Source organism: Euprymna scolopes, chromosome 18, assembly GCF_053919585.1.
Source record: "Euprymna scolopes isolate OS-2025 chromosome 18, ASM5391958v1, whole genome shotgun sequence".
Classification (NCBI taxonomy): domain Eukaryota; kingdom Metazoa; phylum Mollusca; class Cephalopoda; order Sepiida; family Sepiolidae; genus Euprymna; species Euprymna scolopes.
In genome coordinates this window covers 126,079,828-126,102,957 of record NC_136499.1, presented here as the reverse complement: position 1 = coordinate 126,102,957, position 23,130 = coordinate 126,079,828, and the positions used below count along the sequence as shown (strand labels likewise).

At 31.9% G+C, this 23,130-nt stretch overlaps 1 protein-coding gene across 1 annotated transcript in view; it reads left to right on the top strand.

Moving 5' to 3' along the window:
• Positions 1-23,130, top strand: part of LOC145297809 (uncharacterized) — a 121,986-nt gene that overhangs the window by 68,210 nt on the left and 30,646 nt on the right. Inside the window, exons 5-14 of the mRNA XM_080144122.1 lie at positions 4,233-4,307; positions 6,489-6,655; positions 8,193-8,308; positions 9,716-9,799; positions 11,288-11,408; positions 12,200-12,236; positions 13,956-14,143; positions 17,417-17,492; positions 19,208-19,314; positions 22,914-23,067. Of these exons, the coding sequence (XP_080000248.1) occupies positions 4,233-4,307; positions 6,489-6,655; positions 8,193-8,308; positions 9,716-9,799; positions 11,288-11,408; positions 12,200-12,236; positions 13,956-14,143; positions 17,417-17,492; positions 19,208-19,314; positions 22,914-23,067 (1,125 nt within the window). The remainder of the gene's footprint in view (positions 1-4,232; positions 4,308-6,488; positions 6,656-8,192; positions 8,309-9,715; positions 9,800-11,287; positions 11,409-12,199; positions 12,237-13,955; positions 14,144-17,416; positions 17,493-19,207; positions 19,315-22,913; positions 23,068-23,130) is intronic.

Genomic DNA, 23,130 nt, shown 5'->3' with positions numbered 1-23,130 from the left:
TTATTTTAAATTTTTAATTAAAAAATTTTTAATGCAATTTTTTCGTAAATAAATTGTTTTTTAGTTTAAATATTTTTTCTTTAAATAGTTTCTTTAAATATTAAATTTTTTATTTAAATTTATTTAATTTAAATATATTTAGGTAAAGTATTTTTTAAATATTTTTGAATTTAAGTAATTTGGGATTTAACTATTTTATTTAAGTTTTTTTCTTTAAGTATTTGATTTTCTTTAAGTATTTTTTAATTTAAGTAATTTTTTTAATTGATTATTTTTTAATTTAAGTTTTTATTTTAATTGATTATTTTTTTATTTAAGTTTTCTATTATTCTCTACCACATTTTCGTACTAAATTTAGTAAAATATAATGAAATATATTTCTTTCTAAATCATCGTTTCCTCATCTTTATTCAATTTTATATTTTAATATTCTGCAATGTACATATATTATTTTCATAATTCTAATAATTATGGTTTGACAATGTTAAGCAATTATTATTTTTATAATAAGCATGGCTACCTGCTGTTGCACGAGATTATATAAAGAACCCAATGTCTTCCTACCCAAAACCCATAAAACCAGCTTTTTGATATTTTTGGTGTTAAAAAAAATATATGCAATTTATTCTGAATAAAATATTTGCAGAATGTAATTATTGGAATCTTTCTTCAAAACATGAGTCGAGTTTGTGGATCGACAAACAGGAAGTACAACTTTTTTATATTGAGAGAAGTTAGTTATAAACACAATAAAATATAGTTGTCTGGAGTGAACGCAGACCCCACCATATTATTGTTCCCTTGAATGAAAATGCTTAAAGGAAAGAATGCTGTCTCTCTCTCTCAATTGAGGTAAACAAAATTACCATAAGTTGCTACAATAAATCTACTATTTCAGTCTTAAAAGACATCGTCTGGTGACAATATACCTTTGGTCTTACTCGAGGTCAGTCATTTTATGAAAATGAAAACCGAGTATAAAAAATAGAAAGAAGAGAAAAAAGTAAATGAAATAAAGAAAAAACGTTTTGGCTACCTTTTCTTAAAATTAACTGTCTAGATGTGTATGATGTTTTTAAGAAAGGAGAGACTAGTTTAATCAGTTATAATGAAGGTGTCTTTCGTTATTTAAATTATGTCAGAACGCCTACATGTGTTATGCAACCAGAAATAATGAATCTTCCAATTCAAGGCCAAATATGAAAGGTAGAAGTGGGAGGGGGCAAGGCCTTCTCAACTGTCTGCAATCCGTCTACGATTTAATATCCATTTGTCACTGGATGTTTTATGCCCAATTAATGATGATTTAAAAAAGAAAAAACAATTTATTAGCAACAAAAATAAAAAAAATTATTAGCTACAACAAAAAGCAAGCAATTTATTAACAACAAAAAGCAAGCAATTCGTTAGAAACAAAAAAAAACACAACAATTATTAGCAACAAAAAACAATTTATTGGCAACAAAAAGCAATTTATAAGCAACAAAAACAAGCAATTTCTTAGCAACAAAAACCAATTTCTTAGTACAAAAAAAAACAATTTATAAACAACAAAATACAATTTATTAGCAATAAAAACAACAAACAATTTACTAGGAACAAAAGACAATTTTTAGCAACAAAAAAGCTAACAATTTATCAGCTACAAAAAAAAAACAAGCAATTTATTTACAGCAAAAAACAAAGAAATTATTAGCAACAAAAACAAATAATTTATTAGCAACCAAAAAAAATACAATTTATTAGCAACAACAAAATTATTTAGTGTAAAAAATTCCCCTTATTTTGCATACCTGGAGTCAAATGGGATTTTCATAAGCAAAGTTTCTTTTTAAGAATTGTTCATCTGTAGAATGCAATTATCATGGAATTGCTTCCTGTCTTACGACGGAAATATTATTTTCAAGTTTGATGTTAATAAATTCTCATAAAATTCCCTTAAATAATCAAATTCAGACATGATACTACCATGCTCTACAATCCTCAAGATGTTTGGTTCGCCATGACACAAACTATTAACCTTTGTCCTTGCATGGCCTTTTGACCATTATAAAAAAAAAATTTATTTAAAAGAAAAATTTAAATTCTGCCAAAAAGTCATTTTGAGGCTTTATTTTTACTTAAAATATCATTCAAGTAGTTTAGTTCATTCTCGTAAAACTTTTTGATAATTGATAAGGACACAGGATGCAGGCCTGGATGAAAAGCTATGGAGGACCTGGCATGCCCAATTCATCAGGACCCCCTCTCTAACCTTGCTTGAGGGATCCAATGGAAAGGCAAGCCAATACAGTTGATGCCAGCTTGGCTGCAGGAATTGCCAGAAGATCTTTACAATGCACGGATCGACCGCTTTTGAGGCTCCACTCTGGACTTTTCAGTCGGGTTTACTCCCTTAGTCTTTCCTGTATTGCGGTAATCCACAAAGCAGCAGAGATTTGAAATCAGGAGTTACCTTCCCCTAGACACGGTACCTTTCCAGGTTGATGAGCTTTAGGAGTTGGAATTGTTGTCAGAGGCTGTTTGAGACACATGCCTTTTTTGGAGCACTTTATAAGCAGTGGGAGCTTGTCCCCAGAGCCACTCCCGGCTATTACAACCTTTGTTCAATAAGAATCTGATAAAAAGTAAATATTTTCTTTTTAGCAATTTTTATACAACTTGCCATTTTTATATAAAACTAACGCTCGATGCCTGGTCTTGCCCGGTCTTAAATACGTTTTAAATATATTTTAATTCATACAGATTTTGTATTTATCATTACAGAGCCAATTTTCTGTTGATTATATACATTTTTTTTTTTTTTTTTTTTTTGAGGTGTATGCTGAGCAAAACGGTCAATTTTCTTTTAACTTTGACCCCTATTATGACCCCTTAACATTTATTGTTTTGGGCTCAAATTAAGTTATTAAGTTAGATCCATGTCCAAGGAACCTATATCTAAAATTTCAAGTGTTTAGACTCCAAATTGTCGGAGGAGTTTGGTAGAGTTCTCAAAGATCAAATCGTTGAACTTTGACCCCTTAACAGCCAAATTTCTGGCCGAAACCCGATCACATAGATTTTTCCAAATCTCAGTACCTGTATATCAAATTTCAAGTCTGTAGACTAAAAATTTACAAAGTTATTGCGTATGGAAATGTACACAGACAGACAGACACACAGACACATTCACTTTTATAGATAGTACTGATTTCAAATGTTTAAAAAAAAAAGATGACTTGGGTGCCATCAGCTAGAATCGAAAGCAAAACATTTAGCACTCCAGCTGCATTTCCTAACATTAGCTATCGGCAGATAGAGATTTTAAATTAAACCACTTCAAGCTATGAATATGCAAAAAAATATGTCAGCAAGTTGAAATGAATATTTTACATTTCAACTTGTCGACACATTTCTGTACGTATTATTCATCCATCCAAACAAAGATTTTACACATTATAAACCATCCTTGGTTTATGATTACTATTTCATGTTAATTTCAGTTTTATGTGGCCAGTAGTTTAAAAGTTTATTGGTTAAATATTCACACACACACACACATACACCTACTGTTTTGTTTATACAGATTTTAGAGTTCTTACTGTAAATGTTAAGAAAATGCAAAAAAAGGGTTCTTATTTAGAATTCTACCTAATTAAAAAAAAAAATACAGAAAAATATTTATGATGCATGTACTCTTCACAAAACAAAGTCATATTCCAAAAATTCTGTAAATTGATCAAGTATGTTTTATATATAGAAATTCATTTTTTTAAACGATTTTTAGCGATTTTAAGAGTAAATTGTATTCATTACAAGCTTCATTTTCATCTTGATAGTTCGAATTGAGTTGTCTCTTCCTCATTTATAAAAAGTAAATTATTTACCAACATGCATACACACATCTACTGTCTTTATTTATATAGATTGTATGTTCTTTCTGATTCTGCAATCAAATTGAATGTATTTTTATGCTGTAGTCAGGGAATAAGATGTACACATTTAATAGATTTGTTAAATGTTGTTGTTAATGTATTTTATTAATTATTAATAATTATTAAGATAGCAATTACATCATCTGATAAATGACATGTAAACTTTTTATGATAAAAAGAAATCTTTTTTTTTTTTTTTTCCAAAGGACTCTCTGCCAAATCCAACGTATTACTAATTTAAACTTTCATTTTATATTTCATTTGTAGAGTTTTGAAATCTGCTGATTATTTTTTTTATTTCTTTTCTTTGTGCAGGGGTAGTGCCAGTAGTTTGAGCATCTCCTTTGACAGTGAAACTACCGATGACCACCCATCGACAAGCGGATGCAGGTAAGTACTATGCACGTTCAGACCGCCCCTTCCCTTTTATTCCGTAAACTTTTATCTGTTTACAAACAATATCCATGTCATGTTGCGGAAAAAAAGTTTTTTTTTTTAGATATGGGCAGATAGTTTATATGATTTATATTATCCGTGCTGTTGTTGCATTTTCATTAAAAAAATTTTTTAAAAAGCAGCACATCTTTTACCTGTGTCACATTGATCTTATCTGCCGCCAACAGTAGATGTCAAAGACCCCTCCTGCTAGTTACTAGATTATTTGCTTGACCCTGTCAACTCATAAAACTTTGCAAATCAGGTCCAACCAGTTTACAAGAAACATTCCTCTGTTATACTCCAGTACAAGTTTTAGGTCGAACCTGCCATCACCCATAATGCCGAAATGGTTTGTGTTGGATTTTTCTGTTTTATTGTCTTCTACTTCTTTCTCTATTTTTTTCTACAATGGCAGCCGACATCGAAATGAATAGCATGGGAAGATCTGCTTGACTGAAAAACTGTCTATACTCAGAAATTTACTATGTTTTATGTCCTCGAGGCCCATGCTTATGCAAATGCGTATGCACCTCGCTTACAGTCCAGTCATCCATGTGTAGTGACGTTTCTATGTTCGCTTCGTTACGCGTTAACTAAATAAACAAACAAAAGAATGTTTAATGAATAATACGTTGTCACAATAAGCTTCAGTCTCTGTCCCATTGACGAAATGTTGCATCCCTCTGCCTGTTCTACAAATACTTTAATGGTGAATGCTCTGATGAACTACAAGCACTTGTACCCCCTCGACGTAAATACCCCCGACAAACCCGACAAGCAGCTAAATCCCACCCCTACACAGTAGAGATCCCTAGGTGTAAGAAAGCTTTCTACTCGAATAGTTTCTTCCCCAGAACTGCTAGACTTTGGAACTTCCTTCCGGGATTCTATTTTCTCAACTGTACTGACATGCAGAAGTTCAAGTGCAATGTGAACAGACGTCTTGCTGCTCATCTCCCTTCACAATATGTCTTCAACTTATGTCCCCGATAGTAGCCCCCTACTTAAAATAAAAATTAGGTTTAGATTCTTTTTTGTTTAATTCATTGTTAATAAATTTGCACTTTCCACGGCTGGTGTTTTGGTTGCCAATCTCAACAGGCGTCACTTTCACTGGCTGATGTTGCACTGAGAATTTTAGTGGTCATTAAACTTGTGTATTTTTAAAATAATAAAAAACATTATTAGTTTGAAACCTCTTCCCCCCCCCCACCCCCGATTATCTTGATCTGATATTAAACCTCAATCAAGACACATTGCCAATCAAACAACGTAAGGGCAACAAGTATTTGAGATCATGTCTAACAGAGGACTGTAGGGAGTTGAGCAGTGAGATGTCTGTTTACATTCTTCTGCAGTTTGGTACAGTCAGGGAAGCAGTAAGTAAGGAGCGAATCCCAAAGTCTTGCAGTCTGAGGGAAGAAGGCTTTTTGGCATCTAGGGACCTAAACAGTGAAGGAGTGAAATTTTGTTGGGTTAGTCAGGTGGAGTGGGGTGGGGTGAGGGGGCACAGGTACCAGGAGTTCATCAGAGCACAACAGATGAACTGCTAAACAAACTCTGAAAAAAAAAAGGAATTGTCTCTTTCACATTAGTGTCACATTCTGTAAATGTGCCGAAACGTCTTCACATTAATTATTGATAATCAATAAAGAACTATAACTATGCTATTAAGCAATGATGAGCCTGGCCAGTACCAGATGGGTGACCATTTGGGAAGACTAGGTGCTGTATGTACCGCTCCAAGTTGTAGAAATCTCCAGGTTGGTATCTGGGGGCGCTTTTAACTTACGGGGGGAGATACCACCCCCGAATCAAGATGAAAAGCAACGGAAAACTACCGTCTTTACTTGTCTTGCCAAGATTACAATGGCTCTACAACTTGGAGAGCCGTGGTCACCAACGCTGTTAAAAACAGCAGGGCTGCTGCATACATAACGTGAATTAAAAGGCTTCTGTTAACTCAGAAGGCATTACTAATGATGTATAATATTTAATATTATCTACTAGCAAGACCCTAAAAAATATAAACATCACTATTAGTTTGAAACCTTTTTTTTTTTTTTTTTTTTTTTTTTCAATAATCTTGACCTGATATTTAAAATGTTTTTTTTTTCTGTTTGCGTTTTATAGTAGCATGCATCTTACTGGTCACGAAGTTAAGAAACTCAAGAAAGAGAAAGTGAAGGCCTACATTCAGCAAATCAAATCTATGGTGCCGCCGTCCAAGGAGCGTGGCAAAAAAACTGGCACATTAAAAGCATTACAGCATGTCATTGATAAGCTAAAAAATTTGAAAGGTGAGTCGTCAATAGATTTTTGGTTTATTCGCAAACCTCACAAGTTGTATCAGGTTGACAAGAAAGTTCTTGTGGGTTTTAACTTTTAAATTCAGATGAACAAATCTCGGCTGAAACAAAAATTTATTGATTGAAATAATCACCATCAGAATCAAAACACGTTTACCAACGCAAAATAAATGTATTTATGCCAGCAACATAAAAGTCTTGCATTTCGACGGTGATGAAGTCGCATGGTAATCAGTAGATGAGAGGTCTGAAGAGTATGGTAGAGTTTTCATTCAACTTCTGCAGGGTTGATTTAGCAACATGCAGTCGGGCATTGTCGTGGAGGAGAATTGGGCCTTTTCTGTTGACTAATGCTGGGTATTGTTGCCAAAGTTTCTGGTGCCTTTCATCCATTTGTTGACAATACTTCAGCGCCGTAATAGTTTCGCCTGCATTCAAAAAGTTGTAATGGATGAGACCAGTCGCAAACCACCAAACAGTATGACCTTCTTTTGGTGCAACTCTGGCTTCAGGAAGTGTCGTGGAGCTTCGTTGGCATCTAACCATTGAGTGGTCGTAAGGAAGTCACTTTTCATCGCAAGTCACAACAAGAAACGAGTTATTTTTATTGTGTAAAAGAAGGGAAGATGACACTTTATAACAACATTTCTTTTGTGAGGCACCCATTTATCAAGATTTTTTGTCTTTCCAATCTCTCAAGTGATTGAAAATCATTGTCTACGTTACATCTAATTCAGAAGCAAGTTCACAAACAGTTGCGCACGGATTAGCTTCAACTAAGACGCTTAATTGATCGTTGTCAACATCCGATGGCCGACCACAGTGCTCATCATATTTGAGACTCTCATCGCCGCCACAAAATTTCTTCTACTACAATTGTGCTGTGTGTTCAGTAGTGGCTCCTGGGCCAAATGCTTTGTTGATATCATGAGCTGTTACAGCAGCTTTTCGGCCTAGCTTGAATTGAAATAAGAAATTGTATTCAACGTTCTGAAAAGAAGACATAATTGTTTTAAAACGATTATAATTTAAACGATTAGATAGAGAGAAAAACGCTGTTTAAAATAATATATAAAGTAAAGGTATTATGAGGAAAACTTATTTGAAAATACATCATTGGAAATCAAATTTAAAAATTTCACAAGAACTTTCTTCTTAACCATAATAATAGAATTACAGCCATATTTACCTGACTTGCTATATGATGGACTTAGTCATTTCTTTTTTTTTTTGCATGGAGCAGAACTCAAATTTACATATGTTAAGGCCTAAAACTGCACCGTTTGTTCATTTTCACCAGGATTTGACGTCCCCTGGGGACTTTTGGAGCTAAATGGAGGAGGGGGGGGGGGCAAATGCTGAACTTGGTCATTTTTTTATGCCTCGTTCACTGTGCACTCACGGGGGACCATGCATGCTTCACTTGTTTTTTGTTGTGGAATTTCCATGGGCCTTGCGAGTTAATATTGTTATCCTAAATTTTGTATCACTTCTTTTTAAAATCTCACAACTTAATTTCTTATTCCAGAAAGCAAGAATGAATCTAAATTCAATTCCGGTGACGATAGTGCCGCCGGAAGTGTCAGCCAGTACAGTGGCAGTAGTCTTGCACAAAGTACAGAAATCGAAAGGAAACCACAAAAGGTAAGGAACTCCTCCAATTTTATAATTTTATAAATTATTGTTTCTATTTGCTTAACGAACAACAAATATTTTTGTTTTGGTCGATGTAACTCTTGACCTTCTTTAGATGTATCTTGTCAAACTCTGGAATCTTTCTGTCGAACTTGGGAATCTGCACAGAATTTCAAGTGGAACTCTTTATTTAATCCATATAGCATGGATTTGTGGCGTAATGGATAAATTACTAAGTTACTATTCAGTTGTAAGTAACACTGTCCTGGAGGTTGAAGGTTCAATCCTCAGTGTTGGTAATACTAAGAATATAACTGCAAATTACTTCAGACTCCTATCCAGTCATGGCTGACAGAATGAGAGCATGCTACCTCCATAGATAAATAAAGGGTTCTGTTCAAAATTTTGTACATAAAGATTCCAAATATATCCAATGAAGGTCAGAAGTGACATCAGCCGAAATATTGTGGAAATAACATTCAAGATGGAAACAGTAGTCTGAAAAATTAAAATACGAAGAACAGATACAATCGCAAACTGAACCACTTCAAGACTGAATTCATACAAAAAAAAAAAGAAAAGAAAAAAAAAAATCTATCAATTTCGTAGTGACTAAACACCTTGGGACTAAATGATTACAATTTTGAGGAAATATTTATCTGATCTGTGAAGCCAAGCTGGACACCTGTGTGTCCTACTTAGCTTGAAAGAGCTAAGCGTGACAGACTGACTTACGCACAGCAGAGACTCTTAGATACATAGGAAATTTAAGAGTTAATATAATGAATTTTTGCAAAATCTCTTAGAAATTTAAAATTTTGAATAAACAGGCAAAATGTGTTTGAAACCAAATATTTTATCGAGAATCATTAGATTTTTTTTCTTTGAAATTTTCTAAAATTAATTTTTTATTAATTTTCTTATTAATTTGCAGTTTTGTTTAATATTAATAGTTCATTCGGCTTTTTTTAAAACTTGATTTTTTTTTTTATTCATTAATTCCAAATAGCAAAAAATCCCTCATTAGAAAACGTTTTTTTTTTCATTTTCATAATAAGAAATGTCTTTCTCTTGTGTTATCAAGCTAATGTTCAGGTATCGCTACACGATGTGGAAAATATCTCTTTAATTAGAAAAAAAACAAAACAAATATAACAACACAAGACAAGGATTAATTACAAAAATAATAAACACATCCTCTGAAATTAAAAAAGTTCAGTTTTAAAAAAAATATAATAATTTTTAATAAAATATTTTTATCTTAAACATGGCTTCAATAACATTTTGTCTGTTTATTAAAAAGTTTTGGAGTATATATATGTTTTTAATTTGATCATGAATTTATCTCATAAACCTAAAATGAAATAGATAACAGTAGAAATTATTTCAATATTGCCATTTTTTTTTTTTATTTAGGAATCCTTCCAGGTTGCTGTTACACTGGACTGTCGGGTGGAATCGGTTGACTCTGCCTTGCTAGAATATCTTGGCTATCCTAAAGTAAGTTGTTGCTATTTTCAAATGGAATTGTGTTGTTGTTGTCGTCGTCGTCCTTATTATGATGATGAAGAAAAAGAAAAAAAATCATTGTGTTTAGGTGCACTACGATTCATGTAGATGTTTATGAAGGGAGGGGACATCAGTTGTAGTTTAGGCAAATTTTGAAAATCACAAAGATTTTGAAGAATGTAGTTGATGATTGTTCCATGCTTCATCAATTCTGAGTGTGAAAAAATGATTTTTTTTTTTTCACTCTCGGAATTGATGAAGGCCTGCTGCTATCAGACCAGGCTGTCTGAAGATACTTACTCCCTGGCCTAAAATGCACCAAACATTGTTTTTTCCTTTCTCTTCGCAAAACTCAATTATATTCTGCAAAATCAAAAACAAAATAATTTTCTTCTACAAAACAACCAAACCAAACTCTGTTAATAAATATTTGAACATATAAAGAATTTGAAGCATAAAAACGTTTTCTAAAATTATTAGATTCAGCATTAAAACCCCCAAAAAAGGGTTGATATGCCATAACGAAACAAGTAAACTAATACGCTATTAAATTTTAGAAAATCAAAACCTGGCATGTTCAAAATTAGTTTTGTAAAATATTTCTATGGGCTATTTTGGCCAAGATCAAAGTGTAGTATCTGTTCTTCAGATGCGGCACTTCCATTTCTCGTTCTCTTTCAGTATGGGAGAAATCCTTCACGACTGAGACAATTTTTATTTTTGTACCTTTTCTCCACGTTAAAAAAACGACCCTGGTGTCTAACTCTGTCCCGTGGGAAGGCATTGTAAATAGGTATAATCACACTTTTCTTTCTTTTTTTTTTTTTTTTGTTAGATTCAGTATTTTAATGCAAATAAGGAAATGTAACGTTTTATTAAAAGATTAAGAGTTATTCCCCCTTGGCTAAGTTTTATTTTAGGTGTTTATTTAAAAATGTTATATTAATAAACTGCCAAATCAGATTGCATGTCTTTTTTAAATAAATTATAGTGAAGTATGATTGTTAATTGGTACAATGATAACAAATGAAAATTGGCTAGTTAGAATCAAAGTTTATCAGTTTAAGTACTATTTAGATCCAACTTTTACAATCCAATTGCTATATTTTATATATTAGAAGGAAAAACAATCTTTTACCATAGCACACAAAATACAAATCGAATTACACAATAAAATCTGCTGTTTGTATGAGAATTTTTATTAACACGTTTAGTATTTTCTGTTTGCTTGTATGTTGCTGATTATTAGGATTATGACAACAGCATATTCTTTTCATTGTTTTTACTCTCGAGTATATGTCCAACATAGTTAGATACAGTTAATAAACCGAGGATCACATCACTCTGTATAAAAACATGTAAGATATCAATGGATATATACCTGAGAATCAAAACAAAGAAAAAGAATATGCTGTTTTCAGCCCTACTGATTATATAGGTGAACCTCTATGAATGGAATCGATTGTTGTCTTTTCACAGGATAGCTGGCATGGACATCTGCTGACAAGTTTCACATCCCGAAAGGACATCATAACGGTAAACAATATGCTGTCAAAGAATGAAAGTGTCTTCAAAAGATTTACCGATCCTGGAGGAACAGGTAATAACCAAAATCACAGAATTCATTATGGCATTCTTTTTTTTTTTTTTTTTTTTTTTATTTCTTTCTTTTTTTTTTCTTTTTTTCCAAAAATAGATTCTCTATGATATTCTTTTAAATTCAAACAAACAGATATGATAGCTTCTGTTTTTATTTATTTATTTGAGTCAATATCACATTTGGAGGGGGGGGTCACAAAATACATGGTCCTGGATATGATCTTAAACTATATCCTCCGATGGTGAGGCCCCAGCTTGCAGTTTTGGGGAGCGTGGAGCCACCCCTTAATTGCCATTGCTCCCAGGTCCACTCTGACCCAGAGTGGTAGTACCTGTTAGGATCCCTATGGGTTAAATAGAAACTGACTTAGAAAAAAAAAAAAATATATATACAGGGTGACCAAAAAAAAAAACAAAAGCTAAATGGAGACCATCTAGAACATATGCTGTAGAACAGAGAAAAAAAAGGACAAAAACCCTTGTGTTTTGATGTGATGTTTTGAATATAATAAACTAGTTATGACCAAAGTTTCATTTCATTCGGACAAAACACTAAGAAACAGGTCTTAATTAGAGTTGGGGTCCATTTAACAAAAAAAAGGTTACATTTTTGGGAGGAGTTACATTTTTTTTTTTTTTTTCTTTTTTTTGGGGGGGAGTTACATTTATTTATTTATTTATTTATTTTTTTTTTTTTGTAGTTACATGATTTTTAAGTTGATTTTTTTTTCACTGCCTTTTTGAACTCAATGATAAAATGAGTTTTTAATATTTTTTATTCTTGTCTTTTAGCAAACCAAAAGGAAAAAGTGATTTATTTCCGACTACGGTGAGTCAATCTTGTTCATTTCAGAAAAAATGTCTTAGTTATTCTTCATAATCATTTTTTTTACCTTCGGAAAACATTACTTCTCCCACTCCTCATTTCTTGTGCTACCAGATCAGGTTGTCTCAAGATATTGGCCTCCTGACTTAATTGCACCAAACATAGATGTTATTGTGTTTTCCTTTCCCTTTGTAAAACTCAATCATGTTCTGCAAAGCCAAAAAAAAAAATTTTTCATCTACAAAACAACCAAACCAAACACCATGAATAAATATTTGAAAATATTAAGAACTTGAAGCATAAAAACATTTGAAAATGATTGAACTCAAAAAGAGTTGATATCAACTCTTTTCGGGTTCAATCATTTTCAAATGTTTTATAAAATAAAAAAAAAGTTTTATAAAATAAAAATAAAAATTTAACAGACAAAAAAAGAATAAAAAAGTGTATGATGTACCTCTCCATGATAGAAAGAAAATGTCATGCACCAAATATCACGTAAATTAATTAATTAAATTTTATTAAAAAAAAAATCCTTTTCAACCGAATTTGAGTTTTTTTTCAAAGTCCCCATCTTAAAAATGACATTTTAAAATCTCGCAAGTTTGAATTATTTGGAGTTATTTCCCTTATTTTCAAAATGGCAACACAATAGCGTTGCTGTTCATTGGTTATAAAATTTGATTTTCTTATTTAAAAATAAAACTATTTGATCAATTTACATGATTTTTGGTGTACGATATTTTCGTTCAGTCACAGGTACGTTGATCATATAGATTTTTCTTTAATTCTTTATAAATGTTGGGGGAATTTGGGAAATATTTTTACTGTTATCTGACATAGATATTATCAATAAATTTAATTTTAAAACATTTTGTAACAATTTTCTAAATATTCGATCCATATTCGTTTGAAATCAGTTTCCTTTTTTTGTCTTGGAATATAAATTGTGGTGCTTCTATATTACAATAACGAAAAAATATTGAATTTTAAGTAAAACAAATGGTACCTACGTAATTTTCAGGTCACAAATAGTAACATATCCAAAAATTATGGAAAACGATGATGTAGAAAAATAATTATTCATGAAAAAAGAAATTTGTAAAATGTAGCAATTTGGTTTCAAAATCTAACCATTTCAATTGTGAGTTAACAGGGGAGATAATTAAGCTTTCAATTTATCACAAATTCAATCAGCTATTTTGTTATAAAAAAAATAAATATTCAAATAGTTTAATAAAAAATTATTTTTTTAAAATTCACAAATCATTTATGTGTTATATTTATTTTGGTTTTCTTAATAAATTCTGTCTGATACAAATTGTTTCAGCTGTGTTACTTCCCTTTTTTTTATGTCATGTGACCAAATATGTCCAACCCAGCATGTAACCTTAGCGGAACTCTTTTTCTCCTTATCAGAACTTATCGTCTTCCATAATTTTTGGATACGTTACTATTTGCCACATAGCAATTACATAGGTACCATTTTTCTTACTTGAAATTCAGTATTTTTTTTTCATTATTATAATATAGATGCACCTAAATTGTTTTATACTCACTATGGAAGATTTTGTTTCTAACTCGGAAACGTTTCCATATTGGAACACGTCATTTTCAGAATTTCTGTTCTATTTAGAAAAAATATTAAACGGCTTTTAATATTAATTTTTTTAAAGTTTAAAAAAAATTGTATGTTTTTTTTTGTTTTGTATTTTTCATCAGGTATTACAAACATTTGAACGAAGGCTACGGTCTAAAACGGCCAGACAGGTTCTGTGCACTACAAGCATCTGTCACGACACAAGTCATCGACACACCTCCATCTGAGAAAGATCGAGGTGATGCCTCAGGCATGAAAAAGACAAAACATTTTATCCTAAAATGCGTCCCTCTTCATTCCGCTTATATTGGTAAGCACAGTCCTCCATTCTGTTTTGCTTTTTGGGGTTTTTTTTTTTGGAGGGGGAGGGGGGTTCTGTTCAAACTTTACAATTTCATCTCTACTCTTGCAGATTCTTAGAAATTAATTTCAAGATTTTATGTCTTTGAAATCTAGATAATCACTTCAAAATAAGAAATTAAACAAAATAGCAATAGAAACTCACCCAATAAATGTTGCCGTGACATTTATTGGGTGGGTTTCTACCACCATTTTGTTTTATTTCTTATTTTGAAGTGATCATTGAGACTTCAAAGATGTAAAGAGACATTGCAGCTATTTTTTCATGTTCTTCGGTAGCGTTCAATGTTGCTTGTTTTTCGAACTGAATAAATATTTTATATTAAATAAAAATACTAAAAACTTGTCTAGTTAGGTTTTTGATAATATTTATTTGTTATATATTTGTTTTTTTGTTTTTTGACAACTTTTTCGTACTTCTGTGGATTGTAATACAAATCAAGAACAACACTCTCCCTCTCCTCCTCTTCTTCCCCCACTTCCTCCTCATCTCCCCACCTGCCTCTGGGAAAAAATTCTGTTCTCAATCATGTAGTGAAGCTCTCTGGAGAAAATATATTTGTTTTTTCTTTAAGGTTTTATTCAATTTTAGAACAGTTAAACTTAAAATGATTAAATATGAAATTATTTGTACTCTGTGAAGCCAAATAATCATTGCTTTCACCATTGGTGATCAGTCGATTTCATTTCTTTTAAAAAGTGTGTACATCTTGATAAAACTACTGCAAAGAAGGTGGGCTCCCTCTATCATGTTAGAAAATTACTCATACCAGAGAGTATCTTATATCTTTAAAAAGCCACTCTTTTCCCATGCATTGAGTATCGTTGCCACATCTGGGCAGGAGCTGCTCGGAGTTCCCTATCCTGCCTTGACAGGCTTCGAAGCTTGATGGCTGATATCCCATTTCTCTGTAGCCTCTTTCCACAGAAGAGACATTACTAGCCTGTCTTTGCTCTATTGTTATTTTCATAGCAAGTGCTCATCTGAGCTCCAATCTATGATCCCTCCCCTTGCCAAACTTTCACAAAAAAAAACACTCGTCTAGTTACAACCACTATCAACAATTTCCACCACTCTCTATCTGTATGTAAATCTAAACACAAATTCCATGATTAAGCCTCTTTTCTAGAACTGCCCAGGTGTAAAATACGCTTAAATATGATTGTTTTAATTTGTCCAGATTTCGTATATGTTATTATAGGGTCGTGATTTCAAAAGTAAAAAAAGAAAAGTATTTGGGTGCCATCAGCTAGAATCGAAACCGAAATCAAAACTGTAGCATTCAAAGCTGGTGACGTTACCACTGTACCAACGTGACACGCATATAAACTGGTTAAAAATAAACTAAGATGAATGTTCAAAATGCATAACAATTTTTTCAATTTTGACCCATTTTTGACCCCTTAAAAACTATTTTAATCGGCTAAAGATCCATAAAAGAATGATCCATAAAAAGTCCAATCATTTGAGGCCCCTAGCATCGCTATGCGACTTTTAGTTTCGGAGGAGATAGAGTTTGAAAATATGGAGACAGATAGACAGATTTTTATATATTAGATTGAGTTGTTTATCAAGGTCCAAAAGCAACTCAAGGATAATGGATAATAAGTTTTGAGTTGTTAGCCATTTTGGTTTTAAAAAAGATATGTTATTTCAAAAAAGAAAAAGTGATATCAATCCAGAGAAGCTTTGAACTGTAAAAACTTGCTGACGTAGAATAGGTTTTTCCCATTGGGTAGCCAATCCATAAAAGTTTTGAAATGTAAAAATTTACAGACAGTAAAATTCCTTCTCAGGTGGACATGGAAAACTATGATCCAGTATGTCTTATGGAGTGATTCCAGTCTCTGATTCATCGATAGCAGAGCGTTCCATTTGATTGGTCAGTTTTTATCACGCTGGTCTATAAATAGAACCTTCCAATTTTTTGTAACCATACCCTCATTTATTATACCGAAAATATCGCAACAATAAGTTTGTCAGGTGGAAAGTGAGATTGATAATTAGCGATAATGGTTAAAACTGGGCAGAATATCCTTTAAAACAATGGCTCAATGAGAATTTGTTAATATTGGCCTTGAAAATGACCATTTCTGTAATCAGCTGAGGAGTAATAAACAGATATGCCAGGCAAATGGATGATAAAACGATCCCCCAAGGATATTCTATTAAGCAATCTTACCACTAGCTTCAGACGTGCAGGAAAACTTGTATGCTACAAGGATGTCTGCAAGCAAGATTTGAAGGCAAATGGCATTGACCCAGCAGGTTGAGAGTTTGTGCCTGAAAATCATGGCAGCTGAAGAAGTGTCGTGAATGCATGTTCTAAGAGGAGTCATCATCATTATCATCATATGAATCCAAAGATTTTATTGTTGGCATTGGTTTCCCCAATATTTTACCTGTCAGAATTCTTCCTAGAAAGACATTGGGTACTTACAGGAAAGACCACATGAAGGTTGCCAACATCCTAAGTGAAAGTGACTTTTTGTGGAACAAACTAAATTCAAACTTGAAACACCCAGGTCGTCAGTCCATGTCGTTAACCACTTGCCCAAGATCATCTCCCCTCTAAGAGGAATCACGAGAGACCAACAGTGGAGGGGGAGAAGTGCGTACAGATGATAGGATTAGTTATAGAATTGATTGTGACTCAACACTTTTATCCATTGTGCCACATGTCCATGTAGATTTCAGAATTTGAAAAAAAGATACATCTGAAGGTCATAGGTTACATTAAAGGTTATTAGTTATGACATATTGGATTGGCCATGCCAGGCGAATGAATGATGGGAGGATCTCAAAGTGTATTGTATACAGTGAGCTCGCAACCAGCTCCAGACTAGCAAGAAGACTTGTAGCAAGCTAGACGTGAGGGAAGATGGCATTGATCCTATAGGCTAGGAGTCTATTACTGAAGGCCGCAGCTGTTGGAAAAGTGCTGTGAAGGTGTGCTCTAAAAGTGGTAGGGAGAGGAGAGAATAGTAGAGGGATACAAAAGAACCTGCCAATCTAGGATAGGCCTAAATAATCACAGAAAATGCTGTAATTTGGCAGCAGACTGATGTGAGGTACAAAATTCCAATTTCCGAGACTGATGACAAGAAAAATAGTTTTTAATTTTTTCTGAATAAATTTTTTTTGTTTGTTTTTAATCTGTTGGATTTAGTGTTTATTTTTTTTTCACTGACATTTTTTTTCATTTTGTTTTATATTTTTTAGTCGGTTCCTTGCCCAAAAATTTTTCATTTTCAACAACACATACACTTTACTGCAACCTTAATTATGTCAGTAACAGGTAAGTGTCGAGGAAGAATTTCTTTAATTTTTTTTTATTTCTTTTCCAGTAATTTAACGCATTCCGTTTGTTCATGACGTTGAAGAGAAGAAAAGATAAGAATGGTTACATATAATGCTACTAAGACTAAACTTCTTTCCTTTAACAACTAAAAAAAAAACCTTAACCACCGGCTGCCATGACAAATAACACCCTATCTGAAATCACATCTTTCAAACTCCTCTGCCTAACATTCACAGGCAACATGGATTGGAACAAATACATTGAGGACATTACCAAGGCTGCTGCAAAGAAAGTGGGCTCCTTCTACCATGCTAGAAAATTACTCACACCAGAGAGCATCCTATATTTTTACAAAGCCACAATTCACCCATACATTGAGTATTGTTACCATATCTGGGATAGAGCATCAACACTAGTCTCTCCTTCTCATACATGGTCCAAAAAAAAAAAAAGTCTCAAATCCCACACTATCAACCAGGCTCCAAACTCTGTTCCATCACTGTAAATGTTGCATCCCTGTGCTTGTTTTACAAGCACTTTAATAGAGTGTGCTCTGATAAACTCATAGCACTTGTAGCCTCTCAATGTACATATTACCAAATACCCCAACAAGCAGCAAAATCCCACCCCTTTATTCTTGAGGTCATTAGATGCTTGAATTCTTTATACCCTAACAGTTTCTTCCCTTGGACTGCTAAACTTTGGAATTTCTTCCTAGTTCCCTGCTTCCCTGTTTGTATTGACATGCAGAAGTTTAAATGTAATGTGAACAAACATCTTGCTGTTCAACTCCACACAGTCCTCTATTAGACACAATCACAAATAGTAGCCTCTTACATTCCAAGTGGCAATATGCTTTGTTTAGGGTAAAAATGAGTTTTAAAAAAATCTTTTTTACAAAAACAAATATTTTTTTACAAAAATAGCTGTTAAGAATAAACTCATAAATGTTTAAATGAACTCTTATGATTAGTCAAACACACAAACTATTTTCAAACTAATGGATTCGCATATCAGAAACGTTCTCTGGTGTTACCAGATCAGACTCTCCAAAAACATGACCTTAGATGCACGAAACATTGATGTTATTGCTTTCGGTTTTTTTTTCTTTTCCCTTTTGCAAAACTTTGTGTTCTGCAAGTCAAAGAAAAACAACAATTTCCCTCTCCAAAACAAGCAAACCAAACACCATGAATAAATATTGGAAGCTATGAAGAATATGAAGCATAAAATTTTTCTGAAAAAATTATTGGATTTAGCATTTGTAACGGGAAATCATAGCCACTACCACCCTTGGTTTGTGCTACTGGATTCATCATTAAATAACACAAAAAAACTGTAAAATAAATCAATAAGAAAAGTTTAGGAGGTGAAACATGCTGAAATTTTGAAAATTAATTTTTGTAATTTGGGCAATTTTTGAACCTGACAAAACTGACTTTTAGCGATGACAAAACACGAAATAAACCGAAGTCAAAATAAAAAAAAAGAGGCTGATTTTCCCAAAAAAATGATTTTTGAAAAAAATAATAAAAGAAACGAATTCATCTTTTTTTATTTTTTGTTTCATTTATTTAGTTTTTTTTCTTTAAGCCGTCCAACACATTTTGCCAGCATGTGTAAAACAGATCTTAATTTAAATATTATCATGATGATCACGACAACTGTTTTTATTTATTTTATTTATTTATTTGGTTTTTTTTTTTTTGTAGTTCTATCGCGCTGCTGGGTTTCCTGCCACAAGATTTGATCGGGCTTTCTGTATTTGACTTGTACCACCCAGATGACTTGCCGTACCTCTACACGGCTTATCAGCGAAGTGCGTTCTCATATTTTTCTCTTCATCTCCTCATTCTTTTCCTTATATTGCCTTCAAAATATCCTTTCTGTTAACGTGACTGGTAAGGCTCGTAAAGATGAAAACTTTAGATAAATGTAGTAACCATCGTAGCATTCCACTCCGTCTCGAGGCCCGTCATCGGGCAATGTCCGAGGCAACCCTCAGGTCCGCATCAGAACATGCCGCATTTAGAAGACAGTCTGTGAGGATGTGTGCAATAGTCTGCACATCGACACCACAGGGACATTAAGCGTCCTCATTTGTGCAAGTTGTTTCATATTTTGGCAACCTTCGCTTGGGCCCAATCGAGTGTTAACCGTTTTTTCTGGAAGAGTTCAGAGCTTTCGGTGTCAGCAGACCCTCGTTGTTGTTGTTGTTGCCTTTCACTGATTCATTCGGAAAAATGCTGGTGTTGTTTATTCGAGGCCTGTGACAGTAATTGAACAATTCCAATATTTTTCCCAATTCCGATACAATTACCGATTCTGGTTCTAAAATCAACTAATTGTCTTTAAAAAAAATATGATTTCATTCAAGGGTGGGAGCGTATTTAGTAGGGAGTACTCGCCTACTTTTAAATGTATTTTTATCATTTTCTTTTTTATTTGACAAACGTAATGTTTTCCTTTTATGATCGATGAGATTTAAACTCATTGTGAGATTTTCATTTATGTTTTTTTCCATTTTTATCTAATTTTGTTATTATCTGTACCTATATATAAAAAGCATTTTGTCTGTGCGTGAGTTCATTCTCTATAGACTTAAAAATGGTTGGACCTATTTTTTTAAATTTTTTTTTTCACACAAATGTACTTTATGTGCCTGGGAGTGTTCTTAGATAGGTTTTGTATCGGAATGCCCCTGATAAGTATAAAAAATTGATAATCGAAAAAATCTGTTTAAAGAAGGAACAGTCCAATTTTGACCAAAGTTAACACCCTTATACAGCCTAACATCACAAGTACATTTACAAAGTTTTATCAGTGCATAAGAAGGGCCCAACATATAAAATCCTCAGTAAGCTCTTTGATAAGACAGGGCCACATTCAAAATGAATGTTTCTGTTTAGAGTACTATTGAACCATGATATTTGACTTTTATATTTTAAACTTTAATTCAAGCCATTATTTAAAAATATTTTTTTTTTTAAATCAGCAATAGATTCTCTACAGTGTAATGTAGACTACAATGTATTGTGGACTAAGTCACTGCTTCGAGCCATGTGAAGCTTTATACTGGTGCACTGCGGTGAGTGCATGACTAGAGCAGGTGATTAATCGATTTGATTGAAAAATATGCGATTTCACCGATTTTGATGACAATAACAGTATTGGAAGTGTGGAATATTCATTGATCCTCATTAAATTTCAGGCAACGTCGGATGACCCTGCTAGTGATCTATAAATTTTAGTTCGACTGGTAGTTAAATAATGATAAGTTTTATTCTATTGTTTATTCCATTTTTTTTTTTTCTTGTTTTGTTTTTTTCACCCTTTTCTGAGATTTTCTTCATGATCTCAAAATGTTTTGGGTTGACAACTAGGTTCTTGCTGTGTTTTTCTTTTTTTAATTTTAGTTTAAAAGATTTAATCAATTTCTTTTTTAATTTTAGTTTAAAAGATTTAATAATTTTTTTTTTAATTTTAGTTTAAAAGATTTAATAAATTTATTTTTTAAATTTTAGTTTAAAAGATTTAATAAATTTTTTTTAATTTTAGTTTAAAAGATTTAATAAAAAAAATTTTTTTAAACTTTAGTTTAAAAGATTTAATAATTTTTTTTTTAATTTTAGTTTAAAAGATTTAATAATTTTTTTTAAATTTTAGTTTAAAAGATTTAATAAATTTATTTTTTAAATTTTAGTTTAAAAGATTTAATAAATTTATTTTTTAAATTTTAGTTTAAAAGATTTAATAAATTTTTTTTTAAATTTTAGTTTAAAAGATTTAATAAAATTTTTTTTAAATTTTAGTTTAAAAGATTTAATAAATTTTTTTTTTAATTTTAGTTTAAAAGATTTAATAAAAAAAAATTTTTTTTAATTTTAGTTTAAAAGATTTAATAATTTTTTTTTAATTTTAGTTTAAAAGATTTAATAAATTTTTTTAAAATTTTAGTTTAAAAGATTTAATAAAAAAATTTTTTTTAATTTTAGTTTAAAAGATTTAATAAATTTTTTTTTTAATTTTAGTTTAAAAGATTTAATAATTTTTTTTTTTAATTTTAGTTTAAAAGATTTAATAAATTTATTTTTTAAATTTTAGTTTAAAAGATTTAATAAATTTATTTTTTTTTTTTTTTAAATCACAACTAATGCATAACGTTTGATTTTAAGAAAAAGAGAAAATCAAAGCCGCATCAAAAATGTTAATTTTTCTTTTTAACTTTAGCTTTCATTTAAATGAATGGAACTTTTTAAAAAATTTATGAAAATAGTTTGATATAAGGCAGTAATAATAATGAAAAATTGTTATCACAAAAACAGGAGACGCAAAGTTTTGAAAAATACGAAGAAGGAAAACAATCCACAGAAAGAGAGTTCCACAAGTTTACAGTTCTTGGAAAAAGCTACCTGGATAAGAAACTGTATTACGAGATATAAAAACAATGAATTGATGGAGACCACTAGACCAATGAGTCAAACGAGCTGGAACAAAGGAAGCAGGGAATAGATCAGACAATTCTGAAGAACATATGCTGTAATAGTGTTTGTTGAAAAGAATGAGTCTAGCCACATCACATCTGTGTGAGAGAGGGAGAGGTTGCAAAGGAAAGACAGGGTTGGGCCAATCAAATTGCAGTTATGTTTCTGAACATAATCAATAACTCCAAAATGGGACAGATTCACCAAATCCAAATATGATAACAGTACTCCGTAATCTTTTGTTTTACTTTTTTTGTTTTGTTTTTCATACCAGATGCCAGGCAATCACCCACAATTTTAGTCACTCCAACCAAGAGGTCTTTTTAAGATTCTAACCATTCTTGAAATTGTTTGTATTTCTCTTACACTTAGTTCACCGGATATATTCAACAAGTAGTTTTTGACATTCTTTTTCATGACTCCTATAATTACTAAAATGATGGAGATCTTAAAATTCCAGTTTCTTTTGATATCGTACAAAAGACCCTGGTATTCCGTTATCTTCCCCCCTTTCAGCTCTGTTAAGGCCAGCTTTGTTCAAGATGTGCAAAATAATATATATTGTGAAATTGATTTGGTCTCAGAAAAAAAAAAATATCTATTTTTACAAAATCTTTTTCTCTTAAAAATACAAAAATTGTTCCGCATCCTCTCTCAATAATATGATAAATCCAAATTAATTTTTTAATCAAAACAGTGGATTGATGAAGCCCACTAGAAAAGGTTGAAAAACTAAAAAAAAAAAAAAAAAAAATGACTACAAACTGATTACAAAATAGAATTCTAAAAAAAATTAGATTACAAAATAAGAAATTAAAACAGGGATGGGAGGACATAGTTGACAACCCAATACAAAAACCTTTTTTGTTGTTTGTTTTCAATTGTTAATTTTAAAAAGAAAATTTTTTTCAACAAATTTGCACTCCTGTTTCAGTTGTCTCTTCAAAAGGCAAAGCGTTTAAGAGTGAGCCTTACAGAATGCGCACACGGAATCAGAACTGGGTCTATGTTGAGACTGAATTTTCCGGCTCAGTCAATCATTGGTCCAAGTGGTTTGAACATATCAGTGGGCAACACACCGTTGTCAGGTAAACATTTCACTCTTATTTGCATCGTTGACCCATGATTTTTTTCTTCATCATTTTCAGTCC